Source organism: Pelmatolapia mariae, linkage group LG12, assembly GCF_036321145.2.
Source record: "Pelmatolapia mariae isolate MD_Pm_ZW linkage group LG12, Pm_UMD_F_2, whole genome shotgun sequence".
Classification (NCBI taxonomy): domain Eukaryota; kingdom Metazoa; phylum Chordata; class Actinopteri; order Cichliformes; family Cichlidae; genus Pelmatolapia; species Pelmatolapia mariae.
Window position 1 is genome coordinate 28,956,432 of NC_086237.1, and position 24,321 is coordinate 28,980,752.

The 24,321-nt window shown below is 40.3% G+C and overlaps 1 protein-coding gene across 2 annotated transcripts in view; it reads right to left on the minus strand.

Annotated features, from left to right (window-relative positions):
* fbxl17 (F-box and leucine-rich repeat protein 17) overlaps nt 1-24,321 on the minus strand; it is a 227,464-nt gene that overhangs the window by 118,335 nt on the left and 84,808 nt on the right. For both annotated transcript variants that reach the window (XM_063490430.1, XM_063490431.1), the window contains exon 8: nt 23,006-23,136. In XM_063490430.1, the coding sequence (XP_063346500.1) occupies nt 23,006-23,136 (131 nt within the window). The remainder of the gene's footprint in view (nt 1-23,005; nt 23,137-24,321) is intronic.

The window sequence follows — 24,321 nt, forward strand, 5'->3', positions numbered from 1 at the left end:
TGGAGTGGTGTCACTCCTGACACAGTCTGTCTCAAACCACTAAAGAGGCGCTAAAGTACAAAACAACATTGGTTTCTCCTCGTGCATGAGTAAAAGCATGATCCAGACAACGCCATTAACGCCCAACCTGTCGAAAACACATACAGGCCGAGATTTAGGATCTAAAAACGTGATGTGTGAATAAGTAATCACTTCAAAGAAATGCCAGAAAACATGTATTTTTGTGTGTTTACACATTCACATACCAGCACTATTTGTAAAGTTTTAAAACACACACACACACACACACACACACACACACATACATACATATTGTATTCAGATACACAGTACTTGTACAAATGTATAACAGCATGAATGGACCTACACGGTCACAGATGTGCTCAAAATTAAACACTATCTGTTCTTTCGAGCTCACTTACACACACTGAAGCTGAAGTAACGTTTCCTGGCATGTGCTTCCATCAAGACACCGATGTTGTCTTAATGCTCACGTCTCTCCTTCTCTCCCAGCCATACCTGTAGCTAATTCCCTTCATTTTTTCTCTCCTCTTTCTCTGTCTGCAGTACTTATCCAGTACCCCCGTCTCCCTTTCTCCAGTGTCTTAATTGCAGCAACAGGAGACAAAGCTGACCTTTTCAGAGTAATCATCCCTTTGGCTCCATTAGATCTACACCCCGGGTCCAATCACCTGCATACACACACTCAAGCACATCGTAGTAAAACACCCCTACACACCACCAGAGGTTAATCACAGAGTGAAAGTAGCTATATCCGGAGACATGATAATCATTCCATTCCCTCTGGTCACTCATTGTCTCCTCAGTGCCTTAGTGCAAAGGCCTGTAGTGCTTCCAAAGCAGCTAACTAAAGGAAACCTGGAGGGGGAAAAAAAAAAAAAAACACCATCAGCGGTCATACTGTGTATTTTTTACCACTTTACAGCGGTTTGGCATTGCACATGGGTCGTAAAATAAATTCAGCACACAGAGAGAAATGGCTGCTATGAAATTAGTTCTGGTGGTGTTGATTCAGAGATGATAAAATCAGTTAGCGAGGATTACATCTGTACTTTTTGTGTGTGTTGGCAGGTGCCAGTATGTGTTTAAAGCTTCAGTGTAAAGCAAGAGGTGGGAAATCCTGATACTCTGCCCTCCTCCAACAAAAACGTTCAAGGGCTACCTTAGAGCTCCACATACAATGAGGGGAAAAAATATAAGAAACGAGAGAAGACGAGTGCCACGCTTTCCTGATATCTGACTTTGTCAAAAGTTGTTTGGTCGAAGAGGAAATACACCTCTCCTGCAGAGGATAAAGAACAGATGGACAGAGTTAAGAGAGGAAGAGGACAAGGACAGGTCCTCCTGACATGCCCGGGTAAGACTGGTGACATGGACAATATTAGCCTTCCACTCACGCTACCACACACTAGGAGTGATTAGATTTACAGCGCACACGCGCGACTGGAAGGCAAACAGACATTCACGTTCCGAAAACGGAAATGAAGGGCAAGGAAACACACAAGCAGCACACAGACACACACACGCACACTGACACACATCCCCATCAATTAGGAAAGAGCCATCCAGTGATCAGTAAAAGCTGACTTCTAGCTATTAGTTGAGACAGCATGTTACAGATTGCAGCTGCTCTCCTCCCTTAACTCACCCTTTCTTTTTTTTTTAATCTGTCTTTTTTAAGTGAGGGCAGCATAATTAATAACTGGTATCATTCCAATAAAGCCATTAGCAGTCTCCGCATTTGTCCATCCTCTCACTCTTCTCCGTCTCTTGCCGTTTCTTTCCCTTTGCGTCCCTCCGCCTCTCTCGCTTTCTGTGATGGATGAACATGCTTGAAAGCAGCTTTAATGCAGGCCAGCTCTTAGGCACCAAAAATAATAACGGCGACAACAACACTAGAGCACCGTAAAATGACAATAAAACGAAGCCTGCCACAACAACGCAGACCGGGGTTATGAAATACACAAACAGGATGTCACAAACCTGAGTCCCTAGATGCGGTCATATTCAGCTATTCCTATTTTGTTTACCCACTTCAGTTATGTGGGACCCACTCAGCAGACACACTTGAGAAAATGTGCAAGTAAATGTGTTGCTTTTCCTGTTTTCTGTCAGTCACATGTCCAGTTTCTAGAATACATTTTTGTGTTCACATGATAAAGCAAAATTCAATTCTGGCAACCATTTGTATGATTCAACAGAGACATAAACAGGAAAAAATGACACTTTGGCTCAAGTTACAGGTTGTTGTATTTTTTTAAATTGCTCATTTTGTGCATTTCTTTCTCCACCATAAAAATATGATCTGTTTTTCCCCCACTTTAAGTCTTCCACATTGGATAAATAGGGAGAGAACCTGTTTGTTTTTACTCAGGGTTCTTTCGGTGCCATGTCTCCTCCTCATTAAATGCCCCTCTGTACTTAGTGCACTGCACCACCACAATTTATCTGTTATGTGAACTTTTTTAAACTACTTTAAATTATTATTGTGTATCGCTCACCTAAAAAGACATTGATTGGTCACAGTCCCCTATCACTGACTTTCTAAAGTCTGAAAATAGACTCTAGGGGGAAGTGCAACAGCCTAGTTCCTTCTCAGACAACTGAATTACAATATATTGAATGGTTATTATTGATTATATTTTTTGTTTAGTCTAGTTTTGCCTAACTTTCTAAACTTTTCTAAAATCACGAACTAAACAGTTCAATAAAGTGAAATCTCTTTCTCAAACTTTCCCATAGTTTGAATGCATTGATTTATTTGACTCAACATATGAATATCAAGGGCGCAACTATACAATCTGTTTAGACAGAACCCTGATCAATTAAGATCTCATTTATTATTCACATCCTGTTAATTTCCCCCACTGTGGAGAGCAGGCCTGTTAGGAAGTTACATTAAGAAATGTGTGTAAAGGAAAAGAAGAGACTGTGTTTATGATCAGTGGAGTATAAAACCATAACGTAAATTGGTCTGGATGCACATAATAACAAAGGCATTGCACCTGTGTGCTGTAAAGTGGGGCGTAAAAACAAAACTGTATCTATATGCTGATTCTTTATATTCTCCCTGTTCTCGGTTACCCTGAGGAGGTGGTGAGACAGCGAACGCTCTGTAATAGCCCGGTGCAGTGCAGCTTTTAGGGGTAAATTGATGTCAGTGACATCGTTGTAAGTTTGCATAAAACCGTGGGACGAAGAGCAGAAGGAAAATTTTGCTGGCGGGCTTGAGAGCAAACTGACAGAAGCCTGCGCTATCTAGCACTTTTCAAATCCTCAAACCCATGCTAACCTTTCTGCAATCACAGTCCTGCATGCTGGATACAGCTTTGAAGCAGCCCACATTAGCAGCTCCAGGCTGCGAACGAAACACACCATGTGCTCAAACTTCTGCAAGTTTTTGAAACACGAGAAGGGAAACAAAGGAAGGAGGAGCAGTAGATATTTTTTGACAGCTATCATTTTCCAAGAACTGTAAAAATCTTCTTCACATATAATTTTTTTTAAATAATAGAAATTAGACATACTAGGTTTTCATCTATCACTCACGAGTAGTAAAACACACACAATTAGGCAAATTAACAACTCTGTAAGGATTAAATGAGCTTTGATTTTACTTTTTTTCCCTCCCAGAATGAAAAAAACGTCACACAGCCAACAAAATTAATGAAGCACACTGAATACTTGCAGAAATGCATGTTGCCTTACTTCAGGGTCAGCCAAAGCACTTACAGCACAAAGGGGTGCAGACTCAAACCGTGTTGCAACATCTGTCTGTTTTCCAGATTCTGGTACAGATGGGAGGTTGAATATATTCACTATTGCTAGCTCTGCTGCTTAGCAACCATGTCTTTTTTTGACAAAGCACATAAAAAAAATCAAGGGAGAATAGTGAAATTTACTATTCATGGTCAACCTTGGATCATGCGAAAGAAGCTTATTTCATGCTCAAAGCCCAATTAAGTTTCTGGGGCCACAGCCCTGATCTGAAGCCAATTTAATGTTGGATTAAGTGATTTAATTGTGGATTTGTGTCCATGATTATGCCATTGAAGTTACAGACTATAAGGCTAATCACCACCCAACATTTAACCGCCGGCCACACAAGTGAGTAAGACAACCATGACAGCAGATGATGCAGCAAGGTTTAATCTGAAACTGATCAACTTGATGCACAGGAGGAGAGGGCAGCTTGAGTTTGTTAACGCTTCAAGTCGTCGGAACTGGGAGACGACTCTTCAGTTTTCAGCTCAAACCAGATACATTTGTCAACGTTCGGACACAGAGTGATCTTTTCATTAAGAGAATATCTGTGGCCTGACATTTACAACACCCGTTAAAATGAAGATGTATTACATATTTCACAAGGTGGCACAGAAGACATCCATCTCTCTGTCTCGCCATCTCTCTCTCTCTTTTGCTCATGAAATGTTGTACAGTTAGTGGCTTATTAATTTAAAGTGTACCGCAGTAGCCTATCCGGGGTGAATATGCTAATCAACAATTTTGAGGCCTGATGAAGTATTTTACAAGAGGCTGTAAAAGTATTTTTGGGAAATTCACTGTCAGGTTCAATTGCTCAAAGTGACTATCCAAGGAGAACCATATCTCACCCAGTATATTAAAGAGGAAGTGGACTCGTGCAAAAACGGTGCAAGGTTTAAGAGGCAGATTTTGGGCAGTATGCTATTGTTAGATTAAGTTATCAGCAACGTTTTAATTTAATCAAGTATAAACAAGCAGATCATTGCATTGTACATTTACACTGTAATGTTATGTATAAGTTCTGCTGCTGTTCTTTTTTTATTATTAAAGCATGTATTTTTTCCATTTTAGGAGACAAAATATTGTTAAGGTTTAGCTGTTCCTTGAAGTTGATAAACTGACTTCTTTGTACTTTAAAGTACTTTAAATTTGAATACGTTCATCCACAGTGTCCATTAGTGCTGGGCGATATGACGATATATATCGTGTGGACGATAGAAAAGTGTCTATCGTGCCATTTGTCTTCTATCGTTTATATCGTTTCTAACCCGAATTTTACAAATTATTACATAAAATATATCATTAACCCTTTACAACCGGTCGGAGCAGGCAAACTCCGTTTTGCCTAACTATTTTTAAATCCCTGTAGAACTGTAACCACGTAAGGTAGCGCAATAATGTTTTTTTTGCATATGAAACCGTAGGAGTTGTACTTACATCTTATTCCATTAGCTTGTCCTAAGTCACGGTTTTCTTCCACATATAGCTTTGCAAAAAATTGCATAAAAAGCACTTCCAGCAACAAAAACATAATATTCCAGAAACAGGCTTTGCCGATCCGATCAGCTGTTCATAACACTTCCTAGGTTGGAATATAAGTCAGCACGAACTATCTTATGTCCGCCATTACCTGTCCGAAACCGGAAGTGACGTCATGTTCGCGGAAAATGTAGTTTTTTAAGCTTCAAAGTCTATGTTGGTATTTTTAAAAGTCATGTTTGACTTTATGCTCTTCCGTATCGTTTCTGGGATGCTTAGAAGTCAAATTACACTGTTGTAAATAGTTTATTTTGATGCACATGCTGTGTTTTTGCAAATTTGCATTTATTTATTTTCATTTTTCCTGTAGTATATAAAAATTTGTGTATCTCAAAAATAAAACTATGAAGACACTCAAAATAAATAAATGTAAAGATAAGCTCTGGCGGACTTGGTTCTATTGTAGGTCTTAAAGGGTTAAATAGCCTGTGCAAATATATTAGTGTTGTCTTCTCACTATACATACTCTTAACTTTATGCAAGAGAAAATAAAGTGTAAAAAAATATTTTTTGCAAAGAAACTCTGTCTTGTGGTTTCGCAACATGGTGCTGCTTTACATGCACCCGGATTTGCGACATGCTTTACAGTAACTCAAAACAAAGACTGCACCCTCTCCACTCGCTGTTTACAGACTGCATACTTTCCAGATGACCACAGGTCAGGTGGTATATCGTGATATATATCGTTATCGTGATATAAAATAATTCATATCGTGATAAATATTTTTTCCCATATCGCCCAGCACTAGTGTCCATCTGTGTTTATGAGAAGTGGACATAAATTAACATTACTATACAGTACTTTCATTTAACCGCTACCAAGATTATTAACTTTGTTTGTTAGGTTTTTTAAAGAGTAAAACTGATATAGACTCACTGACCACTTTCTTTGGCTACACTTTGCTAGTATTTTTTATTTATTTTAAACCCTTTATAGTCCCACATGGGGGAAATTTTGTAGTCCTCTGCATTTAACCATTCACTCAGTGAGGCAGTGGGCAGCTACCAATCCAGTGCCCGGGGAGCAGTGTGCAGAGACGGTACCTTGCTCAAGGGTACCTCAGGGTAGCGAACCCCCGACCTTCCGATCATGGGGTGACCACTCTACCTACTGAGCTATCCCTGCTCCAATCAGGTCACGCCCCCTTTCGCCTTCAAGATTCAAAAAGATCCTGGAAAAATGTGATTCTGCAGATTTCTTTGCCGCACATCGAAATCACACATCTCTCTTAAGTTCCACCACATCCAACAGGTGCTCTACTGGCTTGAGATCTGGTGACTGTGAAGCACAGTGAACTCATTGTCGTGTTCATGTTTGTGACATGGCTTGTTATCTTGCTTACACTGAAGTCATAAAGGAATGGGCATGGTTGGCAACAACACTCAGGTAGGCTGTGGCATTTAAACTATACATAGTTGGTACTAAGGGGGCCAAAGTATGTCAAGAAAACATTCCCACACGTCATTATGCCACCACCAGACTGAACCCCTGATACGAGGCAGGGAGAACCATGCTTTCATGTTGTTTACACCAAATTCTGCCCCTATCATCCACATTTGTCGCCTCAGTTTCCTGTTCTTAGCCGCCAAGAGCAGCACCCACCAATTTTCTCTGAAAAATATCCACAGACCTGCCTCTCACTGGATATTTTCTCCTTTTCTACTGATCTACAGTAGATCAGCAATTTCTGAAGCACTCAGACCAGCCCGCCTGACACCGCATTCAAAGTTGCCTAAATCACATTTCTTACACATTCGAATGTTTAGTTTGAACAGCATGCCTAAATGCATTAAGCTGCTGCCATACGTAGATACTTGAATTAACCAGCATTTGAACAGGTGTGCCTAACAAAGTGGCCAGTGAGTATATATTCACTATTCTAAGCAATAACTCAACTGTGAGCAGACATTCAAGCCTAAATAAACCCTGAGTTAAAACAATGCAAACAGCTCTGTTGGTCATAACATTTTGATTATGATCCAGGTGAGACGATAGCCATGTTCCCTGAAACTTTCTCCACATTACCCCGAGGACCTGTGTGCGAGAATGCAAATGTCCAACTGCGTTGGATCAGACACTGAGCAGTCTTACAGCTCCTTGGTGCAAAGTTTTGTGTGGCGTCAGACTGCGCCCATGTGAGAACAGTGCAGGAAATATTCAGGTGAATTCACATAGAGCCAAATCAAACAGAGTATTTCCTGAGGTGAGAATGTGTCTGCAGAGGACCCTCCTGTTTATGTGCTACACATGGAAAAAGGCAGCTGTGTTCTGGCTCAATTCTTCTGACACTGTCTGGAGTTCAGGCGAAAGATGATCTAAGAAGCAGAGCCAGATCAATGCATCAATCACTGCATAGATTGGCTAGTGGAGTATTTTGACACGCTGTCTTACAATGATCCCGGTTTCATGGTTTGTTTGGAGTTTTCTTTTTAAACCCTCAGAGGACCCTGCATTTTATTTGTTGCTACTTTCTTTATGTTTTTAACAGATCACTTCTGTCTCGCCACTTCATTCAAATCAGTTAGCTGACTGTGTTTTATCACGCAGGCCAAAAGACAATCTGAGTAAGTGTTTTAGACAAATAACAAATCTGATAGACTACAGCAGAATTTAACCTGACATTTGTAAGAGGGCAGCATTAAACTGCATGAAACTCCCAATTTTTAAATCATACCGGACAGATTTTGCTCTGCTCTACAAAAATGATTAAAACTAAACAAACCCAAGCTAAGAGTGCTGTCTGTCAAACGTCTCAGATATATAAAATTATACATTTCGCGGCGTGATGTTGATATTAAATATTACGGGGCTTATAAGGCTGAGAAGGATTCAAAGGTCTTCAGTATCACTGGTTATAAAGAAAAGGACATAAAACACTGAATCCATTCTATAACTCACTACATACTGCTCCTTTAGTATCCTAAATACCTGAAATTGTAAGTAAAATAGCTGAAATCTGAAGGTGAGAATCAAAGAAGAAAAAGGCTTCTAAAAACTCCACCGTCAAGTCTCTTTCCCAATGCCATGACATATCACCCATAAATCATAACAACCTTAAATTAAACAGAAGTGGTAGTAACAGATGAGTAAGAACAAAGACAGGTATGAGATTAGAAATCGGAGAGAAATTGGAGAATGGAAGACTTATCCTCTGCCCATTCTTAACACACCCTCCCCTCCATGCAGTCAGCATTTATTCCTCCATGAAAAGCTCTGATCGAAGAGTGATTTGCATGATTGCATTTTCCATACCTTGCATTAATAGTGGAGAAGGAATGAATAGCTAATGGCCTATCACATTTAAGTAGCCATCTCAACCAGCCATCACATTATAGCTCTCTCAATCTGCTAATGAAACAGGTCTTTCTCTCTCGGTTTCTATCTCTCTAAATAGACATCTGGTCCAGGCAAGTCATGAAGATATCTGATAATCGAAAGTATTTCACAATGTATCAATCACAAATTAGCTACATTTAGCTCAAGCATGTTTGTTACATGAAGTATGCAAAGAAGTTAAAACAGCAGAACTCAGAAATCTAAGAAAGAAAAAATAAAATTAAAAAAACAAAACAGAAATTTAAAGAGTAATAATTTAAAAAAATATATTCTAATCTACTACCCTGCTCCTACAGCTCTCCCATCTGTATTCTCAGCCCCTCCCAAAAAGCAAGCATGAACACACACACACACACACACACACACACACACACACACACACACACACACACACAAGCCCGTTCAGCTATCTTAGTGAGGACCTTCATTGACATAATGGTTTCCCTAGCCCCTTACCCTAACCCTAACCATTAAAAATGAATGCCTAACCCTAACCCTTACCCTAAACTTAACCATAACCTAACTGTAACCCTGACACTAAACCCACATTTTGAGCCTCAAAAAGGCATTCAAACTTGTGAGGACCGGTGAGTGTGTCCTCACAAGTGAATGTTGGTTCTCATAAATATAGTAGAATGCAGATTATGGTCCTCACAAAGATAGCTAGACAGGAACACACACACACACACACACCTGCTTTAGACATGCTAGACTTTGGCTTTACACCAGATCTGAACCCTGTTCTTTGAGGTGAAATTACATTTTCTGACCCATTGCACCGCTGCATCTTACTTCTTATCCAGACTTTTTGGATGGCCACCAGCTCTGGCCTGTGATTGGCTTAAATTTCCATTCACACTCTGGAAGCCCAGAGGACACCCGGGAATCTAGTTCCCTTCCTCACCACCTAATTACAATATGCCTAAAGGTTACTATGGATTTATTTTATTTTTTTAAACATGATTGTCAAAAACGTGTTGTCACTCTAGCTTTAACTAAAGCTTTGGCTGTGGGTCAAACTGTCTGTTTATACAGAGTTTGTTTTAATCCTTTAGTTTCTGAAAGCACAAAAAAAAAAACCAAGCCAAACGAAGACAATACTGGACTCCAGGAAAATAATATTTTACATTCAATCTATCGAAAAGACAAGCATGACTCAATAGATTATGACAATAAAACTCCTAAACTAGTCAATCTTCACATCATAAACTTCCAGACTGACACTATGTGTTTTACTTCCAGAGTAAATTTCATCTCTCTGACAGTAAAGTTGGGCAGGCCTTTTGAGAATGTGCGTATTTATATAAATTGAACCATGTGCACAAGAAGCGCAGACAGAGTGCATTTCTTTCTACTTTTGGTTGTACAGCATCTGGGTATTTGTAAGAGTGTGTGTGCATTTCAGCAAACACTTGAACTGTTTTCCCATTTGGCTAACCAAAGCGAGCAAGGGACACAAAACCTCATTCCACAAGGTCATCGACACCACACTCTATTCATATTTTTACTCTCTCAGGGTTATGGCAAGCTCTTCCAGCCCCTCTTACTCCCCACCACAACCACTTTTTACTGCCTCCCACAAGGCAGAATTTCCGTAATCTTCCGAATCTGCTGCCAATAGATTTCCCACCAGAGTTCACAATCTTATTGAAGATTCGTAGGATCAAAAAGAGAGATACACCAATGTGGATACATACACTTATTACCACAGAGTTGAGCTTTCACACTAAGAAAACCGGCCAAAAAAATTACAGTTGCTGCACAAATACATGCACACACCTACACACACACACACACACACACACACACACACTTGCTACAGGGTCTATAGACCTCTTTTAATAGTGTTTGGCTTCTAGGGAATATGACAAGACCCTGGAGCAGAGGAGAGTTTAAATACTGGTTGCTTAGATGAAAGGAAAGATGTGACTGGAGAAGGTGGGAAGGAGAGTGGGGAAGGGAAAAAGGGTTGGAAGAAAAGGAAAGGAAATATGGATCCAGTGAACAGAGCAGGATGAATGAAGAGAGGGAAGAAAACATGGAGAGAAAAAGTAAGTCAGGGGGCGAGAATGTATAAGCCTGAGCAAATAGTTATTACCAGTCTCTGAAGGGTGGTGGCGTGAGCTGAATAGACTGGGACTTGGAAACCACTGTTACCGGTGGTGATAGGGGACCGCTTCACAGCCCTGCAATCTGACAGAGGCTTAGTAGGTAATGGAAGCAGAATTTCGGCAGCGAAAAAAGAAAAAACACAGGAGCTTTAGCACGCTATAAGAGCTGACCATCAGATAAGCCCAAAACCTCTTCAAGTCCAACAAAGTAAACGTTTAAACGTGAAAGATGCTTATCGCTCGAGATTTGTTAAATATCAACTTGAGGGTGAACACCTGAAACTACAGATGCAACCAATAACTGCAGAATATTCATTAAAAGTGCAGGACAGTGTTTAAAGAGTCTATTACCAGGCCACAGTCTCTACAGAATAGCAAGAAAGACCCGGCTTTGACCTTTGGAATCAAACCAAATCTCTTTCTACTGCCGGGATGGCATCCCGTCTCCGACCTTGTGATTGGAACTCTCGGTAAGGAAACACAAAAGACAAATTTATTTTGAAGTCAGTAGGTCAGTTCCCATTGGCCTTAGCAAAGAAACATGAACATTTGATACTAGAAAGTGCACAAACTAAGTCTAGTGGTTACCCACAGACTGATCAGAAAGCAGAAATACTGGCCTCAAAATCATCTCTGCAAGACCCCAGAAAACATCTGTCAGTAACACAAGAAAACAAGAAAATAAACAGCTGCAAACACACACAAACATACCGTACAGCTTGAGTTTTACTAAATGACAGCAAAGGCAACTTTCAAACTCGTTACTACCGAAATTAGGAAGCAGCTTTCCCACAGTTTTTGGGTCTGGTATCTGGAGGGTGTTTATGCACCGTTCTACTCCAGCTGAACATTAAATTTGAGGTTCAGAAGTTGACGGCCTGATCAAACCAGACAAGCCATATGTCATGGCTGGGGCAGGTTAACCCTGACTGATCGAAAGGGGAGATGAGTTTGAGCAGTTTCAGCTTTTCTATTTGCAAAGTCCTCAGTTGGTCGGGCCACGTGCTGATCAGATGCATGCACATTTGCACAAATTTTACATATATATCTGACATTCATCAGAACACATTATGTACCAGCTCTTCATGTGATGAAACCTATTTTTAAAATAGCGGGGAAACCAGTGGAGATATAATGACTATAACAAAACAAGCTGCAGAATAAGTTAATGAGTGTAATTACTTACTGTTGTTTAACTAAACGAACTGACTAGACAACATATAAGTTTGATCGTCACTTATCCCATTAACTGTTCATCTGTCCACTTCAAACATAGCCGGTGTTTTTCTGGGGACTCGGGGACTTCTAATGCAAAAAAACTTCAAAGTCTAAAAGTTTTTTGCATTAGAAGTCGTTATACCTCAGCTAAAAGTGGTTTTCGGTTATACTCAGTCAAGTCAGACCGAGAGTGCAGAGTGATGGAGAGCCAACAGCCAACCAACACTTTCGTCAAAAAGCTCTAAAAGTGGACTAACTGAGAGTACGAGTCTGAGACTGAGAGACCACGCAAAGACAGCTGCCACTGTGAAACCACAGGATCACCTATCGAAACCTTTTATGACTTTTACATCTCAGATCTTGTTCATCAAAAACTTTTACTGGCATCTAGCAGAACTAAATGAATGACTTGAGGCTTTTAGGAAGGGTTGAAAGCAAAACCACTGTATATGGTTATTTATACAGTATAACACAAGAAGAATCTGAGAGAGAGCAAACACAAATACAAAAAGTAAGTATATATATATATATATATATATATATATATATATATATATATATATATATATATATGTCCAGTATGAATCAGAGTTAACTGTTCACATAGAACTATTTAGCTATTAATGATTTAATCAATTGCATTAACTCTTAATTATACATCTGGGTAAAAGGTAAAACAGGTACTTGTTTTCTTTTCAGTGTTTTTCTTTTCTTTTTTTTCAGCTCTAGAAGTGATTTGTTAGTGAATCTAATCTGGGGGAATTTTGGAAGGCTTGTGTGTAAAGGATTTCGCAACCACAGGGGAAATAAATTCACGACTGCTGAAAAGTTTCTTGATGTCTTTACTGCAGAAATGAAGCAGTGTGAAAATCTGTAAAACAAGAGAAGACTTATGGTTGTCTTGGGCGAGGAGCTCGAAAAGAGAGTATTATTAATGCTAACTGCCAGAATAAATGATTCTCAACACTTCAACAATCCGACAGGAGATGGCTGATAGACAACATGCACATAATGTGTCTTTCCCTTTTGATAAACAGACTTCCCCAACAGGAGGATTATGAAAATGTCCACTGCTGGAGAAGGAGGGGGTTCCTTATAACAACCATTTATAATTAGAGCAATGCGCTGTGCTTGTCTCCTCACTACTTGGTTCCAAAAAAACAAAAAAAAACAAGGAAACTGGCCGATTAAGTCTATTAAACATAAATGCACTAAACCCAACAACTGCCCATTATTTTGGGTTATGCTTGCAGGGCTAGGATTTAATGAGGCCAAATTGTTCTGTCTTTTGTAACATTGCATAATATCTAATAGCCCGACCCAATTTAGTTTTAAACATTACTTTGAAATTATGTTGTTGTTGCTAAGCAAAAAGACTTACATGCTACAAATAGTTGGTGCAACCCAAAGCAGGTTTTTTTCCAGTGCGCAAGCATGCTGCTGGCTTAGGCAGGCTTTCCAGAGGCTATGCTTAAGCACATGCATACCAAACGAGAGAAGAGGAATAACAATCAGCACTGTATTTGTCCCCAGGAGCTTCTAACACAAAACAGGTGAGCAACAATAGCAGTTAATAACTCCAATTTACTTTTTTTTATTCAAGTCCCATCACGGAGCACTGTTTAAAATACCAATTGGAAATAGTAAATCAGCCACGCAGCAAAAACCTTTTACCCCCAGAGACTAAGACACACACACAGATATCCCACCAAACAAATCAGAAAAGACGCACAGTCCCCTTCATCCATTTAGTATGCTGCGATACTCACAATTTCTTTTCATGGTCTTTGGTAGAAAATGGCCTCCCCTCTTTTTCTCCGACACTCAAAACCCTGAGTAATTTTCTTAATCTGGGCCTGATTCCGTACATTTGCATAAAAATGTTCACTTTTGAGACTCCCCTAATAGAACATGGCTCTAATACGTAATTACTCTCCTCAATAGTGGCGGCTAATTACAAAGGTGTCAGACAAACAGGTAGCAGAGCTGAGGGGGGTCTTTGACACAGTGGCTGAGGTGCTAGTCCGCCACATGGGACAGAGCGGCTCAGTGGAAAGCAGTAAATTCATTTAGGCTGGCTTCATTAAACCCTGCTCCTTGGGCCCTGCATCATGCTCTCCCCTTTGCTCTCCCTGCTCTCATTTATGTGGCAGAGGATGTGCTGTGGGTAAGAAGAAGGCGTTCACACAAATGAGTGTAAGGCAGAGGGAATTGGGGAACGCTGTGGGGAGTAAAAGAAGGGAAGTGAGGAAAGGAAGGAAAGAAGGGAAGGAGCGCAGCTACACAGAAAGAATAGAGCAATATAACAGAAAGTGCTGGTGGGATGGATCGAGGGAATGAGGACATGTGCTCATTTGATGATAAAAAAAATAAGGCATAAAAGGATGGGCATACAAAAGAATCATTTTGAATATGGCTTTTGTTTTATTCATCTGACCCAGCCTTTCAGAAGCCACAGAGAACAGAGGAAGACAGAGAAAATTGCAGCTTTGGTCCTCAAACAGAGGCCAAATGCCAGGTCTCCAACATGGTGAAACAAGGACAGCAGAGCCCCGCGGTCTCTTTACCATTTAGATTATACTGGCTGCTTTCTGACCCCACAGTATGGATGACTATAATAAGCCACACCCCCTGCTGCGTACCACCTGTAAGCCAAACATCACCACAAAAACCTCAACTTGTGCAAAGAAATCCCAACTGCAAAAGCCTCCACAAACACAAACCACCTACTCTACTTGCCAAAAAAACGGAATTATACACAGTATGAACTTTCTATTTCTGCGTGAACTTTTTCAGACTCACTTCAGCACCACTACCTTTCATTTGCATCACTGTGCCCCTGTTCTAACCGAGTATGTCATCTCCTCCAGTGAGAACCCATAAAGTGCTGATGGCCACGCATTTCCACAGTGGAAGTGTTACCAACCGTTTTGTTTCCCAGCCAGCGGAGCACTTCATAAGAACATTTCTGTGCGATTACGTTACGTACTTGCTCGGCTGATGCACTGATTGTGAGTGACTCAAGTCACTTTTACATGACCCACACATCCAGCAGCTGAATGAACACACACAGCTCTCTGCGGAGGAGAAACAGAGATGCTGTCTGCTGCGGAGTCAGACAGTGAGCCCTAAGGCCAAAAGTGGTTAAGCACTCATTCACAGGGAGGCATCTACAAATATGCATACAGAAACTGCCACAATGGTGTGGGCACAGACCAAAGTTTCCATGCATATGCAAAAAAAAAGGAGACAGGCATGTGGGGAGGCACTGTTTTGAAGATGGAATAACAGTTCCACAGAAATAAATAAATAAGTGAGTTGGAGCAAGCGAGAAAAGTACTGAAGAAAATATAAGTGAAGAGGGAAAAAAATCCCATTCAAACAAACTGCCTGAAATTCATTCAGTGTGAAAAACCATAAGAAAACCCTGTTTCGATTTATCATTTTATGAGATTACATATTCCAAACATGAACTGATTCCACATATGAAAACAGAAATTTAACCTTCAGCATGGAAATAATATGGGAATTTTAAAAAACCCACATAAATCATAAGAACTAGGGAACTGGATAAAAGCATAAAAATTAGATCAACGTTGCAAACAAGACAAAATAAGATCAGAGAGAAAATCAAATGAGCAAAGATCACTACAAGGCAACCATCTGTTGGAAGACGTTCAATCTACATACATTTTACATCACCGTGCAAAATTAGGTATTGAATGAAATTGATATTTTGTGTTCTATTGTCCTTTCCTCTTATTTCCCAGACTGGTAAGAGGCTACATTAATCAAAAAAATGCCTCTGCTCGACAAAAGGGAGCCTATACGTGAACAAAAAATTTAATTACTGGTGAAAGGTACTGGTCAAAATGGAACCAAAAATTTTATTGTCATGGGTCAGCAATTTGGTTAGCATGGATTTTAGCTGAATTTCTGTGTCGGGCTTGTGACTCATTTTGTGAGATAATAGTACTTCGAGGACTGTGTCTAATGTGGTTGAACAGCTGTGTGATGCAGGGTTTCCCCATGTAATGATTACATTTGGATGGAAGGTAAATTAAACGCTGCCAAGATAAATTGCTGTTTAGAATTTAATGCAACACTATAACCCGGCACTCAAAAGTGGTACTTAACATCTAATGAGCTTACAAAGCCCCAAGAATTAATGTTTTTGGACCTTGAAAGATTGTCTTACATCATGGCTAAAATGTCAGAATTGCATGACTTAACTCATAAGTTAACAAAGTGTTTGATACTGATTTATTATGCGTTTATTATGCTTGTCTAGTTTTGAGCACTAGGTGACTGCACAGGTTGCCCGGTAGGTGGCAAGCTGTCTCCAAACCATTGCAAACTTAGACTGATTGCAATCGCTCTAAGAAAGATTGGCAGTGCTTTGCAAATAAATGACTGCCATTAGATGCCATTAGCAATTAACCTGTGTGAGTCAACCTGTAACGTGCCCCTTTACAACTGGGGATTCGACTTAAATGGCTCTTAACTGGTTGTATTCTGGTTATATTCGTATATAAAAGCAAAGCTGCGGGGCACCTGTGTCACTTTGAAGTCAAACTGCCGTCCTGTAGCAACTATGTTACTATTTGTGGAGGAATAAATGTTTCAAATGAGTATTTAACGTGATTTTCTGTATATGTAGACAGCAACGGACTGGCCATTTTTGCCAATTTATTAAAGTTAATGACTATATTATCACAAACAGATAGTATGTAAGTACCAACTTGACCCGATTAAACCACAAACTGACCGCAGGCTGACTCATTTTGTTGCCATCTTAATCCACCAAAACTGTTCTGAAGAGAGCAACTGACCACAAGTGGTCGCAGACAAGGTCACCACCTTCCAAGCAAGCATTTCAAAGACTAACTAAATAATTCAAGTTCATGCCTCGGTCAGCAAACACTGTTTTCAATGTCTGACTGTAGCAATACTGAGCATGTTTTGTTGTGTTCTTAGTAGTTGAGAAACAGTGATGTGGTTCTCACTTTAAGCAACATGTTACTCGCCACTGTGACCTGTGCAAAGTCCAATCAAGGTTACTTTATTTAAAAGCATGATAAAAGTCAAAGATTACTCAAGGACCCTAACATTCAGCAGCTGTCTAGTGGCGTATCACCAATTAAATCTCATGGCATCCAGAAATAACTTCATTTCAATTGCACTAAAGAGCCTGGAGTAGCAGGAGGACCTGGCATCATCTACTAGGAAGATCAGACGCAAGCGCTGGAATATATTTAACTAATTTTACAGTATATATTTTAGTCAGTCAAAGGTCTGACTTTTCAGAACGTATGCAGAGAGGTGCAGGAAGCTGTTAATCTTGGATCTGTGCCTGAATACAACAGCGGCTCTCATGCTGCTGTAGTCTATAAGCTCCAGCTGCTTGCCTTCATTGTGTCTCTGTGCCGCGCCACAAATGTTTCTCCATCTCCGATACTTATCAAGGCATTGGAGTTTGACACTGCCATTACTCAAAATTAATAACCACGGCAGCATGTTTATCATAGCGCACTTTCACACCCAACCTGCCAGAAATAATCGCCTCAGTATTTGTGCACATGACAGAAAGAGAGAGAGCGAGAGAGAAGGAAAAAGACAGAAGAAGAAACACAAAAAGACAACTGAAGGGGAGCTGAAGTGTGAAAAAGAGACAGAGCAAAGAGAGTAAGAATTTGAGATGAAAGGCATAAATGAGAGAGAAATGAAAATATGCTACATGCATACAAGTGCTTCTGCCGTGCCTAATCACTCTGTCTCCATTACAGCTCGTTGGTTTTACCCGCACCTTTTCTTCCCATCATGTCTGACAACAGGGCAATACTAGCTCTCCTTGTGTATTCACTCTGCTAAGCAGGACTCTGATCTCCACTGACAGCCAATCTGCTTCAACATGGCAGGTCCAAGCAAATAAAAAAAAGGGCCTGGCTTTTTAATTTACAAATCATGCAAATACAGTGGAGAGTCTGCCCCTGAGTTCTAGACTGTTGTTATCATTTTTTTCTTCAAAGAAAAGAAGGTTTCTTGTTTTACATGCGTAAAAATACAGATGCAGAATGAGAGAAGCGGCAAGGACACTGAAGGCCCTTCAGCACCTCTCTTCAAATCTGGAGAGACAGGTGGTGGAAAAACAAGACAAGGACAAATGTCTGTCGGTCGTTGGTTTGGGCTCTGCTGACATTTTCCTTGGCATTTAAGAAGCTTCCAAAGGTAGAGGAAACCTATGCATGATCCAGTTGATCCAGACACTTCAAATGGCCTCTTGTCTTAGGCTTTTTAGAGCTTTTCCACAGCTTCCTGATTTCTTTATGGCTGAATTCAGTAACAGGTAAGGTAAGTTGGAGTAAGATGAAATCAGGAGATTTCTTCCAAAATTTCTCAACAGCCTGTTCTCCATACATGAATCTATCCTTCCATTTTCTGCCACTCATCCAAATTAGGGTTGCTGTGTAGTCAATATACCTAACGTACAGGTTAGCAAATAAATAAAATTTAAATCACTGTTATTGCGTAAAAAGAAAATCATGACCCATAAAACATATTTAATTAAAAAAAGACCTTTTCTTCTACTTGCAACAGCTATTATTATGTGTATGCCGAAAGACGTGCCATAAATCAAGACAAGTATTTAACCATCATTCCCAGTTTCTAAAAATAGGATTGAACAGTGCTCAACAGAAACAAACAGATAGTGGCCAAACACAACGCTCCACTATGACTTTATTTACAATTGTGGTATTTTATCATTATTTTTATTCTCAACTACCGCCTCTATAAGTGCAGGCTTGCCTCCTTTTGTTAATAAGTAACTTAAGCTGAATGTAAACATTATAGAGCACTGATCACAGACTGTATTTAAAACATGGAGATCACCATCAACACCATCACATTTCACACTGATTTCTGAACGCCACGTTGAAATTGCACTTCTTCGTATTTTTATTATTATTATTATCATTGATAATATCAAAATCAACTCAAGAACAGATAAATACATTCTTTTTTACAATCCTTTTATGTACCAGACTGAAGAAATATTGGTTTTCTGGCTGATGTCGAGCATTTTAACATATAAAATCTTTAGGGATTTGGAAGCCATACTTTTGGAGTAAGCCTCAAGCAGCCACTGGAGAATTTCGCACTTCCATGCAGGCTTCATTGTCCAGCCTACTAGGTTAAATCCCTGTTCTTGTTATATGCTACATCTTCAGGTAGATGTTTTTTCCATGTATTCCCACACTGGCCTTTTACAGCGTCCTTAAATGAAACTTGGAGAACTTCAACTAGCACAGGCCCTCATTTCCTTCACTGTGACCAAGCAAAGCAGAGCAGCCAATTTCCATTTAACACATCATTGATCACACTGATGTATCATGTCATCATCTGGATTGGGGAGGGTTTAACACGTTTGTGATCACTGCCAGGTGGCTGCGACGAAGGCTATTTGAAATGGGGCTTCAGTGCAAACACCCCCCAAACCCTAAAAAGTTTTAAAAGAGGCGTGTTTCTGGGAGAATGGGTCTCCAATTATTTCCTGCTTTACAGGCTCCTGAAAGTCAGAGAGGGCCCCCAGTCGTCTCTTATCTAGTTTGATTTCTGCGAAAGAGGGTAAAAAATAATGTAGAACAGCCAATTTAGGCCGTGATTTGTGATGCTCAGAAGTGACGGAGATATGCTGAGAATGTTGGCCTCGAGTAACAAACCGAAGAAGGAATGGATGAATATTGATTCCCCTGTTTAAATGAAGCTGGCAGAAAGACTGAGATGAATAAAGGGAAAGAAACGGAGGGAAAGAACGCCCAGGCTTTTGGGAAATGCCCAACTTCCAACAATACAGATCTCATAAAATAAATGACTCACTTACTCCACGCATCTGCTTTCAGCAAAGACTACAGGCCAGCTGACCAAAGCTTGCTCACATGCACACACAAAAGCAGACGGACACAGCCGGGGTTGCACATAAATCTGTATGTCAACACAGGCCTTGTGTCCAGAACTCGGGTTAATGTTAGCTGAACACTGGATGACTCTACTTTTTTTTGTTACCAGAACCACTGAAAAGTCTGTACCACAAACTTCACTACAACACACTCCCACTCGCACACACACAGAAAGTCCTAAAGCGTGACATCATGTAGATCTTTTTTAATCCCATCTTTCATGTCATCATGCCTTAGTAGAAAAACTGCAGTATGATAAAAGCCATATTTACAAACACAAAAACACTATACTATAAAAATCACGACAGCAGGAAAGAAAGATTTCAGATAAAAAAGAATCTCCACACACAGACACAAACAACAACACACAGTGGTAACAAAAAAAAAAAATCACAAATTCACCACGCACCAAGCACCAGAGAATAAAGAAAAACCGTTTAACTTTGACACTGTGTTCTCAACTTGGTTCTAAAAAGTGAGCGCTGCCATTTGCTCTGCCATTCGGCTTTGATCATGACTCGCTCCCCATTTTCAAACGCTGTGACATTTGAAAAACACAATCCCACTTTGTTCTCCTATCATCGCTGGAAGAGGATACAGAGAAATAATAGGGCCAACACTGCCCACCTGCAGAACATCACATCCTCTCTCCCCAAGAAATGACAGTGACCAAAAAATAGGCGTCCCACTGTCGCAATCTGCCCATCGGACTGTGACGATGGGAAGTCTATATTTGGTCATCATATCTCGCCTTCGTACACGGGGAGGCAGTTTTCCACTATTATTGAGGACAATGGTGGAAGCAAGATGACACAGTGGTTTTTTTTCATATTTTTTTTATATTTCTTAAGATGAAAAACAAGAAAAAGAGGAAACGAGAAGAAGAAAAGGGGAAAAAAAAGACTGGAGTGTTTTACCTCCTACTGAGCTCCATCTCCCCAATGGCCTCTTGTTGGGGGCAAATTGAGCCTGGAAATAAGGGGTCATTTCCTCTGCCTGTTTACCTGTGCACAGCACACTGTCATCAGTTTGAACCACACACACAGGCACAAGCTGACCTAGCTGTACCCTCGGAGCACTTACGTCAGAGAGGGTTAAGACAGTTTGGTCTTCACTGTGACAACAAGTCAGAAACCTGTGTGTGGAAGTATGTATTGGCTTCTCCAACAGCAGTGACCCAGATGGCCTGATGACCTTGGGACTGGCAGTCTGTCTGCAGCTGTAAGATATCATAAAGCCACAGTCTAGTCTCTGATTTCCTACCAGGCTTGTTTGCTGAGAGTGTGTGTCCATCTTGTCTATCTATCTACCTGCTATCTAATTCATACTCTAGTTACTGATTAAAGTTCTTATTGAGTCACGGTGCTAATTTTAGTCACAACACAGGAAATAAAATTTCTGTCAAATTTGAATAATAAGGCTTTGGTAATATATAAAAAAAAAGAAAATCTGTTGCTGTGCAGAAATTTAGGCTATTTAAAAAAAATATTTCTTAATCAAAGCAAAGCAGCAAGATTCTTAATTCTGCCTGAAAATGGCTCACAACACTTTACTCACTTACTTACTCTTCTTCTAACACTCAGCTACATCACGAGATTCGTAAAGACTCATGCATAAAACAGCAAAGGGAATAAGAGGTGAGGAAGCAGAGCAGCGTCAAGGCAGCAAGCATGTAGGATTCCTACGCCACTAATGGCCCACCTCAGCCTGTCACTCCCCACCATCTCTGCTTCATTCATAAGTCAACAGCACACCTACTGTATGCTGCCACACACACATACTGAACAACCTAGTTTTATCTCCCACCCAGACTGCCAAACACACGCACACACACACCATTTTAAATTCCAATATTCCCACAGGTGATTCAGACAAATCCAGTCAAACACACACACACATACACACACACACACACACACACATATATATCTTTAGTCCTTCAGCCTCTGGACCAATGCAGTAAATATCAATATGCAATCATTGCAGTTTTGAATCGCTTGAGGCTGAACCTCTGTGTGCACAAATGTGTGTTTGAAAAGGAAAAAAAGTTGGTAGCACAACGCGCTCCTATAAGGATCCCACCAAATTCCACGATTTTCAATCGATGAAGGTAGCTAAGTATTACCATAACTTTCCTACCACACGTCTGCTGTAAACTCAATAATTCAAGAGCGATTTCACACGTGCACAGACACACACATACGCACGCATGCTCGCCAGCCTCCATTGTTGCTACGCATCGTGGTGCATTCAATATTGTGCTCACACTCCTAAGACAGAGTGGGAGTACAGTCTGCAGAGAACCCTTGTAGATCAATAGATTAAATAGAAACGTATGAATAAAACACAAGCTAATAAATAAAAAAGGAGATGGTTTACTCTTGTTGTCACATACAGTACAAGCCCTGTCTCACATCTGAGTGAAAAAAAAAAAAAAGAAATGGGGAAAGAAAAGGATGAGAGCCGGAAATAGCAAGAAATAAAAAAGGAAAAGTTTTTGTTGCTCTTTTAACTTGTTTTTAATTCGCAAGTCATTCATTTCCTATGTGTGCATAGTTGTACAAGTATGCACACATAACTGAATGAATGCACAAGAAAAAGGAAAAAGTGATCTCATAAAACTAATAAGTCAATAAAACCCACCAAATTTACTGCTTATCAAATGCGTAATCGCAATTTTTCTTATGATTCCAGACATGACATTTACTTTCCTTTTATGACAAAAAGCCAAATCCCCATAAAAAGACCGCAATTTTTTAATTATTTTTTTAAGGCCCTAATAAGCCATTAGTCAAATAATTTAGTGGGAGGGGGCAGAGCAACTGAACCTTTTTTGTTGGACTTTTTATGTGAGTATTGGCACAAATTGGACGTTTGACACCACTTTTGGATAATAAATCCATTTTTGAACTCATTAACTGCAACAAAATTTCTGTTCCTATTTTTTCCCCACCCAAAGTTTGTGTTGCAAACTTGGCCGTCAGCATGGACCGAGATGGTCCATGCTGACTCAGCCGCTGTGACGCTGTGGTCCAGAAAGCACATTAAAGACATACCTGTCGTTGATGCTCCAGTTCAGGCAAAGGTTGAGAGAGCTGAGGTTGCGACATTTCCTCACCACTTCCATCACCGTCTCGTTGTTGAGCTCCGAGATGTGTCGCAGATCCAGGACGCTCAAGTTACGCAGCTACAAGAGGCAACACACAAAACCGTTTTCAGGATTTGGAAAAATGATGCTGAACAAAGCAGACAGGGAGCTGTTCAGAGCAGACAAAGAGCAAAAGCAAAATATTTCAATCCACCTTCCAAAAAGTCAGAAAGAAATTCCTAAAGAAAAGCATGTGCGATATGCAAGCTGTGCTAAATTACATACACGGTTTTGTTATATTCCAAAGAAATGAAGAAGTTGTATCTCTATATACTGAGTAAACTTGTATTTTGCCACGTAATCCAAAAAAAAAGAAAAGAAGGAAAAACTGGAAAAAAACACCCAGCAGGAACACAAAACAAAACCTAACCAGGCAGATAAATGCTATGAAATTGCTTGTGGTTACTGTTTACAATTCTGTGCCGTATGCCTGGTGTGAGGGGGTTTTGAGCCAATATGAGCATTCACTTTCCTTCTTCCTTTTATCTCTCCGACTTTCAATAATCCCACTTTCCGATCTGAATACCTTATAATATTATACTTGGCTAATACGTACCCAGCCCAATTTTACTCTTTAGGTGTGTGTGTGTGTATGTGTATACGTGTGTGTACGTGTGTGTGTGGGGGTGGGGGGGTGGGGGGATGTGTGTATCATGACCGCTTCTGTTAATGACAGTGCGGGGAATGAGTGGGAGGGTGAGGTGGGCTGCTTTTAACCATGTAAAGCACTTTGTGCTACAGTTTGTATGAAAAGTGCTTTATAAATAAAGATTGATTGATTGATTGATTGATAAGAGGGGGTTTAGATTAATCCTCCAAGCAAAATCTTTACTTCCTCACACCCTCTTACAAACCCAAATTGAAACACTATTCAACAAGCGTGTCTGCACGCTGAAATTACCAAAGGCTTTTCGAGTGACTGTACAGGTGTACTTTCTCTCATACATACCCAAATGTGTTTAAGGCACAGGTGCACATGTACACACTCAAACTCATGCACACATCGGGGATGCAAGATAATAGAGGTATGATGTTCCAACCAGCCGCCAGGGAGGCGTAGAGGTAAATGTCACGGCCAAGGCTAAAGAGAAAACAAGCTTACACTTGGCGTTAAGATCAGTGAGCCCTGTTGTCGACTCCATAGGCATGACATATACCTACCAGCATGAAGTCACATGGGGGGAATGGATAACCACGGCTCGCTGCGTGAAGTAAGCACACATG